Below are 10,000 nucleotides of genomic sequence, written 5' to 3' on the forward strand. Positions count from 1 at the left end.
TTTTACATAAATCACGATGGGAAAATTCATATTGACAACCTCGTTTCCAGGATACTCAAGGGAAGTTAAGTCCTTTTAGCGAGGTTGGGATAATCCCTCTCGAGTGCATATGCCCTGTGGCCTATTGTATCGTAATTTTCTCCATATGCTCATCGTCATCATCATCGTTTCCTTTTCAAGACAACCTCGTTCTCCGCCGAGGAGAAGATGAGCAGGAGCGCCCACCCTCTCCTCGGCGGAGAAAAGCCCTGAAAACGAGGTTGTTTTCAAGACTGGTCAAATTAACGGCTGTTTTTTGATCTTGCAGACGAAGATGAGTGTGCAACAGGCAGACACAACTGTCAGCATAGCTGCATCAACACTGCTGGTAGCTTCCGTTGTGGTTGTCCCGTTGGCTACATAAGAAACGGAATCACTTGTGTAGGTGAGTATTCCACACTGCTAAAATGTATACACAGTGGTTTCCGATTATTTTTTGCTTAAATATATCTATCAAACGGAAGTGATGTCCCGCGATTCACACCGGCTACGTGCGCGAGATTTGAGCGCTGATTGGCTCATTTGATTTTCTTTGTCTGCTGCGATTAGACTCTCAAATGCCCTGGTTTTGGATCTTTGACACTGTGTCAAAAGTAAGCTTGCCATTCACTTAAAGTATTTTTCATTACTGCAGTTGATGACTGGGATAAAAATCTCGTGCTGCGTTCTCGCGACCAATCAGAGCTAAAAGCAAACCACATTGTGACAATTGTGACTTGTTCGCACGCGTCTTTTCGCGCGTAAAGTTGCTCTGCGATATGATTGGCTCGATTTGAATGTTTTCGTCTCCTGTGATTGGTCATCGAAATTACTTTAAGTGGAAAAAATGTGACACCCACTACATGTACCACGAATAATTTGTCGCTGGTGCGGACATTTGAAAAGTAGGTGTTTTTTACTTATTATGTTTTTTCTAGCTCGAAGAGTTCAGTTTTTTTCTCTGTTCGCAGACAAGGATGAATGCATGACAGAAACAGACATTTGTGGTTTTGGAAGGTGCGAGAACCTACCGGGATCATATCGCTGCATTTGCAACAGAGGGTACAAGTACGACGCCAATTCCAAGAAATGTGTCGGTCAGTTTGTCTAATCAATTTCACATATAGGTTTTATCCGCAAATGAAATCGATGCCCTCGAAAGCGACCATCTCAGAAATCCTCCGACAACAGCATTGAGGCAATATAAACAGATGGCCGCTCACGAGTGCGTTCACCAAAAAGTTTGAGATCTGTTAGTTTTGTCGGAATTTCCTCCTGTTAATCGAATGTTGCCCAACGAAATCGGAGGTCACACAAAGAAATTTGTTTTTACGGTTTTAATATAACTCTTGGTACACAAAGGCGGCCAAATTTCAGACAAAGTTCAGTAAAAAGCTGACCGCATGCAACTTAACTGTCAATCAAACATACTTGGCCGACAGATCTTTAATATGAAGCAATGCAGATTAAATGTGAACAATTTCAAACCTTTATAATCAAATGAAGAATGATGACCTTTAACAACAAGCCATTGTGCAGTGTTGACTTGAAATTGTCGAACACAAGAGCTAGAGAGCATAGAAAAAGTCCAGTTGTGTCACTCCTTGGTGACAATTCAGACGAGGTTTCCCAAGGGTCATCGTCACCAATAGTGGTCTCTTACGAACCGAGATATTTCTTGTTTGTCAAGATAGGAAGCTTAAGTTTTCTTTTCTATGCAAACATTGGAGAGATTTGCAATCGTGTTTGCTTTAAACGGCAAACGCGGGAAACGGCTACCTGTCATTTAAGCGTGAAAATTCTCTTTTTCCAAATTTTCCTGCAGTGCTCCTTTCAGAAGTTGCTCAATATCTGTAGCTTTCATGCGAGATATGTGAATATATCAAACGAGTTTTTTTAGATGTCCGTAACCCAGAAACGTCGATGTCTCTCATTTGGCGTTGGCCCATCGGTTTATGGTATTGTCTTAATTTAGAACACAGCTCCCGCTAAATACTGGCCAATCAGATTAGGCTTAATGACCGCAACGTTCCTGATTGGTCCGACACAAAGTAGCCCCCGCGAAGGATTGCACGTACTAAGCACGTGCTAAATGCGAAATCGTGCTGGGAACGCAATGCAACCACGTTTTGTTCCCGCAAAAATATAGCCGTAGCCGTTCTAAAAGTAGACAATACCGTAAACTGATGGGTCTCATTCCTTCGCAAATCGAGACTTCTTTCCATTTCTGAAACCACAATTTTCAGTCCGACGTTTCCCGTGTGCCGTCCACGCGGTGCTAAATATCTCTATTGACTTGCCTGTTCGTTCACTTGACTCTTTTAAGGCAATAACCAATGTACCGGAAGCTTGTGTCGATATGGATGCCATGCCATGTTGGGCGGATACCGATGTGGATGTCCCCCGGGATTCACTCAGGATTACTACTACAATCAATGCGTGGGTAAGTGACGGACTTAGTGCGAGCAGCTCAGTGCAGCCGTTTGGGAAGGGTTGATGAAAGGTCAAATTTATCGTCTTAACTTTAGAATACACGGTTACTCCAAAGCACTGCAAAAAAAATGCGGCGACGTGGCCACGCTGCTACTCTGTTACGCGCAAACGCGCAAACCGTGGCTACCTAGGTAAGTTCCACGCAGCCACGAAGCCACGAAGCCAAGCAGTCACAGTTTACGCGTTTGCACGTTAACAGCGTACTCGCTCAGTCACTAACTCACTTTGCCACTTAGTAGCCGCGTAGCCGGGAATGAAAACGCGTTGCTTCGAGTTGGCCGGGTATTCTACAAGGCGATTTGAGCAAAGATGATTAGTTAGATCAAGAGAAAATGAGGGGACAGAGAAGGAGGCTCCCGGTCCAGCCCTTGGGATATGTCATGTCCACGAAAGTTATTTTTAGACGAGCGGAAGTCTTCCGAGACGTCCGCATGCAGGCCAACCTCGGTCCGATTTTTGAAAGAAAATATATATTCATCAGCCTTCCACGTGCGCCATCATTTTCTCTTTTCACTAAGAACCTGAGAGCGAGGCAAGACTGCATGCGGACATCTCAGAAGACAGACTTCCGCTAGAACAAAGACTTCCGCTGGTCTAAAAATAACTTTCGTGGACATAACATATCCCGGCCAACGCCTTGAGCCTCCCTCTCTGTCCCCTCATTTTCTCTTGGTTAGATGTAAGGACCCTGATGGAATTCAATATGATCGTCCGGGTGAGAATTGTCGATAAAGACTGTTCTTTGGCATGCGCTTGTGTGCTTACGCATGACGTCACGGTTTCGTTGTGGCAACACCAGCTCGTCTGCCTAAAGACTCCCTCGGTCAAATCGCATAGGTTGCGTTGTTGTGGGGCTTTGATTTACTCCTGGTCTGACGTTAACGACACAGCATTAGTTGCCCCATCGATAGGCAGCTGTTTTCACATTAACTTTTTTATGATTTGTCAGGCTGTCTAAGGATCTCTATTTGAAATTTCATAGGAAGAGCGATTGATTACACCTTAAAAAGTCAAATTCGCTGTATGATTTAAATCCTTTCTTTTTTTGTAATTTAGACATTGAAGTAAATGGGTTTGCATTCAAAGATACCAGTGAGCACATTTAGGTGCTCTTTTGATACCAATATTCGGGAGACCCTGTAGCTTTCCAGACGCGGCCTGTGATTGGAGAACGAGACAATAGGCGATACAACAGAAACAGTGCACCAAGGCCTGATAATAAAAGAAGGAGTAATAGCAGTCTGGAATAGCTACAGGATTAACGAAAATTCCAAGCGTGAGTGCCTTGGCGTCTTGCATCGTCGAATGTAGAACCTTTCATAAGCTGGCAGTTATTTTCTTTCGGTTTGGAGATTGCAAGTGAGTGGAACGATTGTTCCTTAGTAGAGCTGCTACTGACAATCGTGTTTTTCTTCTTCTCTTTCGTTCATCTGTTCCCGTAGTTCAGGACGGCTGATATATGATATTTTTTGATTGTGTTGCAACCGACAATTGCTGTGTCCTCAGCAATAGACAAACTATTAACACGATGCGCAAAGTTAGGATGCACGTTATGACTTCATCTTTTTTTGAATAAGGAAAGAAACGAAAGTAAGGTGGCTTGATATCATTTATCCCTTGCTTTCCTTGCAGATATAAACGAATGCAGCAACAGGTTCTTGTGCGGCCACGCCTTGTGTAGAAACACTCTTGGGGGTTACTATTGTGCCTGTCATCAGGGATATGTGCTGCGTCAAGATGGAAGATCGTGCCAAGGTAAACAGATCTCACTGAAGGGAACGGAGCTGGCTGCGTGAAAGCGTAATGTGAACGCTCCCATCATTATTGGGTCGTGGAGCCTATTTCCCTAAACAATACTTAGACTCTTTGATCGCTTATCACACACGGGGCAAAATTACTGAATTCTGATTGGCTGAGACGTAGGGTATTTTTTTTCTTTATCAATAAAGGGCAAAATTACTGAGCGCTGATTGGCTGAGACAGAGGGCATTTTTTCTTAATCGAGGGCATTTTTGGTAATCAAGAGAGGGCTTGATTACCTGTCAATGATTGTTTAATCCGTTGCATAGCAACGTCCAGAGCAAGCGCAAACGAGGTTACAAGCAGATTCTTCTTCCAGATTCTGACTCTGATCAAACTTCCTCTTTTCCACATGTAAAATACAGTGTAATTAAATTAAGCTATATTTCTGTTGACAGCATCGATTTATCGAATTGAAATTTAACCGAATGAAAACATGCTAAGTTATCGTCATTTGCCGCGGCATTGAATGGGCTTTTCTCGATAATTTTGCCTTTTAGGTGATCAACATGCAATCGCAATGTGCCCTCGTGAAATTAAGGATCAATTTCACTTGTATTTTCAAAGTTTTACAAATTTCCCTCGTCGCTTCGCGACACGGGCAATTTTGTGAAAACTTTGATAATACGCGTGAAATTAATCCTTAATTGACCTCGGGCCCAAGCTATTATATATACTAAGCGTAGGCCAACCATGTTGCGTGCTCTTGAAGAGAATCTTATTCGGAAGACTGCACTGCTTTTAAATGAAATGTTTTTTTATTTATATAGGAGAAAACCACGCGTGGCATTAGGGGTGACTAGAGCATTTTTACCGGTCCATATAAGGATAGAGTGTTCGCGTTTACTGTTTCAAGAATGGTGGTAGTTACTCGGTGGTTATCAAAAAGCCTCCCACTCATAGCCAGCCCTGGTGCGACTGCTCGTCGGTCGCACAACGCTCAGAAGAGTGTTTCCGTCACAACCCAACTAGACAATGTTTTGTCTCTTCATAGCCTCCCACGCAGACAATCTTAGAGCTTCGTCACGCGTTCCTCCTCACGAACGTCTGCTCAAACGAAACACCTGGGAGCTTCAGCAACGACAACGGCGACGGCAACGAGAACGTCATCTCAAAATATAAATTCGCGTTATTGTAATCGCTTCGTTACTATCTCAACTTTTTTAATATGACGGGGGTGTGGTAGTTCCTCAAAAATGACGCTGGTAGGAACGGCGCTCAATTAAGGGCAGAAAATGAAAATTATCCTCAAGTAATGACGTTGTCCATAAAACCTCAAATTTGGCTATTTCACGTTGTAGTTTTGCTCACGACGGCAAAGAAATGGACAAAAGTGAAAAACGCACGTGCAGGGCGTGCAAAGCTATTGTTTTTGCCTACTAAATATGCAAATTTGTGACGTTCTCATTGCCCTCGCCGTTGTCGTTGCTTAAGCTCCCTACCACTTCCGTTCAACGGCTGTTTGCCCACCATTTAAAGAAAGCCGTTAGCATTGACTAATTGTGTTGTGCGTAGCCAATGACATGCTGCAACAGAATGCCATGCAAAACACGAGTTTACCCCCAACCGGAAAACGGCCTTTGATTGGTCCGTAATCCACGAACGGAAGTGCTTTTTCGTTTCAGCAGACGTTAGTGGGCGAGGAACGCGTGACAAAGCCCTCAAAACGTCTGCATGGGAGGCTAAGATCTTCACGGATTCTCCTTTTGTGAAGAGTAGAGCAGGGTAGAGGTCATTTGTTTACACACGTTAGTATTCAAAGCTATCAGCTTCTGGGGCCACGCGTTTTGAGGAAACCAACTAGAAGAACGCAACCAATTGGCTGTTTGCAAAGCGCGGAGGAGTGGAGTTCAGGGACCATGTTGGACCATGGGAATCTTGTCCAGTTTGTGTTCAGCTGGGGCATGCGCATGGAAATCTAGTTCCCAGGTCCACGCTGCCTCCGATTGCGGCATGACGAGCTCTGAGAAAAGGACTGAATTCGCGTCCAACCAAAAATCTCCATTCGCTTCTTCGGAGACTACTTTTGTAAAAACGTCCTTGTTTTTCTAATTTGATTTTAGATATGAACGAGTGTACCCTGGGTGTGAGTCCATGCAGCTTTGGGTGCGATAACAAACAGGGCGGATTCAGCTGTCGGTGTCCACATAATTATCATCCCATAGGGGGAGGGTAAGTGAGTCATACAAACTTTAATGGAAAAGCATAGTTGTGAAAATATCATCTCCGTGAAGGAAATTTAACTATATAATCTGTGCAGCGTCGTTTTATTTAGAGCGATCTAGAGTATCGTTGTGTTCAGTTGGGGCAAAAAATTAGCATCCGTGTTGCACAAGGAATGTCTAAAATGCTACCAAAAAGGGTGGTGTGCGAAATCCAAGCTGTTACGAGCACGTAATCCCCGTTCAATATGCCTCGTGTCTATCCACACTTCATATATCACCACCTTAGATTTACCAAGAAATATCTCTCGCAGGTTCGTCTAAGGTTATACCCCTTTCTTCTTTCCAGGCACTGTTTGTCGCCGTACGGGGAGGCCTGTTACGAGTGTGCGCTGTCCAAAGGAGGCGACAAAGGCGTACCACTTGTAGAGGGAAACGCAACGGAAGCTCATCAACTCCAGTCCTCAGCGCCATACCGTGCTGTGCCTGCGAGTAGTAATGGCTATGGACAGCAGCTTCCCTATGGTGGTAACCAAGGTTACAGTCCACCGTTTCAAGGGCAGGGACAGGGACATTCTCCACAACATAACCAACAAATCTACCCACAGCAAAACTGGCAGGCCGCAGGGACTAACCAAGGATCCCCATCACAGTCCCACCAAAGGTTTCCTGCACAGCAGAACCAAGGATTTCCATTTTCATACACATCTTCTGGAAACAAACGAAAACGACGCTCGACTAGACGTCGTAAGGAGAAATTCATTATTCAAGTTCCCGTCAATATTACCACCGCTCAGCCAATCGTAAGGCTTGTGCCAGTGCTCTCGGAGTTAAATGGTACATTTCATTACGTCATTGTCCACGGTAATGCAAGTTTATTTCAAGTTGAAGAGCACAATGGAGTATCGTTTCTTCACGTTAAGACTTCGCTTTATCGAAAGGGCGCATTTCGTCTTTGGATTAAAGGCGTCTTACACGGGCCCGATTTGAAGAGAGCAGAGATTAACAATAAAGGACGAAAAACAACAACATCAGAAAAGTTCAAGGCGGTGATGGACGCAAAGGAAATTGGAACAAAAAAACATCTTGTGGGATATGAAGAAGCCAAGAAATTTTCACTTAACCTTGTCATAACAGCAGTTTAAGTTGTACTTCTTCTGTGCATTATGATGACGCTGTTAGCTTTTTCTTTCTTCCAATTCGCCGGTTTCGTATTCTGGCCGTTGGAATGGGACAAGCACGAAACTGAGGCTTTTCCCGGAGGGAACAATTTTCCCCCTCCGCTAGCCTCTCTTTCATGCTTATTCTAGTACTAAAACTGCTCCGGTTACTGAGGGACAAACAAGGGAAATCGTCGTCTGTGGTCATCCATATAGGTTATTTTTTTGTTCAATTAGGTAGTCCGCTACCGAAGGCGAGAAAGGCAATGTCCCATAGCAGACACATCACTTTGTTGAAAAAGCTTTGAGGACAAATGTTAAAATTCCTTTGCTTTGAGATCTCTCGGTCTCAGAATTTGAACGCATAGACCAAGGCCCGGTTGTTCAAAAGCCGATTAGCGCTAATCCCAGATTAAAAATTAACCGAGGAGTTAATTTCTCTACTCCTAAATGCTGTTCAACGCTGATATTCGGCAAAACTTTACAATAGAAGAAGTCAATCTTGAAAAACAAAAATAAGCAAAAGAAACTTTCACCAAAAAGTTGAAAACATGAAACGAAAATTTACGCTAATCCTGGATTAGGTTAATCGGCTTTAGAACAACCGGGTCCAAGTCGTGAAATATGATCAGTTTAAACACTGTTACATCAAACAGAGGCAAAGATATTTTATTGTTGTTTTGCCGAAAATTGCCCTTTTTTGTATAACCAACAAAGGAATTATTCAACTTATAAGTAAATTCTAGTCAGTCAAACTTTAGCAAACTAAACCTAACGAAAATTCCCGTTTACGGTTGAGGTCACACTTAACTTTTCTTTTCCAGAACATTTTAAAGAAGCTTCCGAAGGTGATCGGGTTTTCTTACTTTCCGTGAGTAAACACCGTCAATAAGTTGACGGTTTATGGCCGTAGGATGAAAGCAAAATCTTTTCTACAGCAAGATGACGGTTGTCTGTATCAATGGTTAATAGACATTTCGTCAACCTTTGCTTACAAGTAGCATGGCTAACACCGCAATAAACACCGACCACAGTCATTATGTTGAAAGAAAACAGATACTTTCCCGCGCAAGATCGATTTACAGTAAAGACTGTCTTCTACGCCCCCCTCCTCCTTCTCATCTTCCCTAAAATTCTAACCCTCTTTCTCGTCTCTCCAAACTTTTCCTTTAAAAGTCATTTCCGGTCCCCTGCGTGACACCGTGTCTGGGGAAATTTCAAGAAAATAACAAAAAGGTTGCGTTACTACCGTTTCTATCCAAATTTGGAGTACAAAATGTAAGTAAAACCAAAACCTGTTGAATGCGACGGTCCACAGATCGCTCGTGTCACGCACTCGTCTTCGCCTGAACCGTCTCAGAATCAGGCTACTGCGAACTCGTTGTGATAACAATGGCTTCCTCTAGGAAGAGAGCACGTGCAAACCTTATCTCAGCTGAAGTAGCCCTAGGAACGATTTTTAACTCCGAAACATCTGCCGAAGGAATGGATAACGGTGAGGAAAGTGATTTTGACCAGCAACTAGAAAATGATTGCGAGAAATTAAGGTGAGCCTTACTGGCAAATGCAAACCTTGGTTTTGAAATGCCAAGTTTTACTTCCAGGCTGTCATTTTTGCGTTTGATCTCTCGCTTAGGTTGTTAAATGCAATCGAAAATTCATAAATATCAATTAAAAATTCCGCAATTTTGGTGGAAAGCATCTTTCTATATGAGCCATTTGCCCAAGCGAAAACGGACGTGTTTATGTGATCAAGTACGTTGACCAATCTTTATTGACTCCCACTTAGAATAATTACAAGAAAAAATATTATATACAGCAAAAAATTTACATTAGGATAAAGCGCCGATCGACTCGATACTTCAACATCCCCCCCCCCCCCCCCCACCCCCCTTCCTTCCTTCCGGGCATTTGAACTTTTGAAGATTGGATCGCTCAAATTCCCGCCCCCTCGGGGCAAAATGGTGTTCAAATGCCCTACCCCATCATCGGATTTTCTGTTGTACCCTACTGAAGAACAATCATCAGCAGCTCCAGTCGTCTTTAATAAAGACCTTTTGAAGACCTTTTTTGTAAGCCAATTGCTCACAAATGCTATATCTCTTCCTTTAAACTCTTCCATCTCGTCCAAACACGTGTTTTATAGCTGTTAGCGACTTCGGTGCCCGAAGAAAAAATTATTTGAAACCTGACAATACCTGTTCAATTTTTCCCACCCAACGCAGGCACAAGGCAAATTCCCCACTCCCCGGGCACAGAAGATGGTCAAATACCTGGGGTTTTCCTGGAGGGGGCGTTGTTGAAGTTTCGATTTGATCAGCGCATAACAAGGAATAGTAATAAATTATTTGGAGCCTAGGGCTAAAG

General features: G+C 43.4%; 2 protein-coding genes across 3 annotated transcripts in view; both read left to right on the top strand.

Annotated features, from left to right (window-relative positions):
• Window positions 1-8,421, top strand: part of LOC138038488 (fibrillin-2-like) — a 79,388-nt gene extending 70,967 nt beyond the window's left edge. For both annotated transcript variants that reach the window (XM_068884365.1, XM_068884364.1), the window contains 6 exons: window positions 308-424; window positions 990-1,115; window positions 2,345-2,461; window positions 4,144-4,266; window positions 6,375-6,483; window positions 6,823-8,421. In XM_068884365.1, coding sequence (XP_068740466.1) covers window positions 308-424; window positions 990-1,115; window positions 2,345-2,461; window positions 4,144-4,266; window positions 6,375-6,483; window positions 6,823-7,618 — 1,388 coding nt within the window. In that variant the 3' untranslated portion in view covers window positions 7,619-8,421. The remainder of the gene's footprint in view (window positions 1-307; window positions 425-989; window positions 1,116-2,344; window positions 2,462-4,143; window positions 4,267-6,374; window positions 6,484-6,822) is intronic.
• Window positions 8,422-8,570: 149 nt separating this feature from the next.
• Window positions 8,571-10,000, top strand: part of LOC138038491 (piggyBac transposable element-derived protein 4-like) — a 53,697-nt gene continuing 52,267 nt past the window's right edge. Inside the window, exon 1 of the mRNA XM_068884368.1 lies at window positions 8,571-9,180. Within this exon, the coding sequence (XP_068740469.1) occupies window positions 9,026-9,180 (155 nt within the window). The 5' untranslated portion in view covers window positions 8,571-9,025. The remainder of the gene's footprint in view (window positions 9,181-10,000) is intronic.

Source organism: Montipora capricornis, chromosome 2 (genome assembly GCF_036669925.1).
Source record: "Montipora capricornis isolate CH-2021 chromosome 2, ASM3666992v2, whole genome shotgun sequence".
Lineage (NCBI taxonomy): Eukaryota > Metazoa > Cnidaria > Anthozoa > Scleractinia > Acroporidae > Montipora > Montipora capricornis.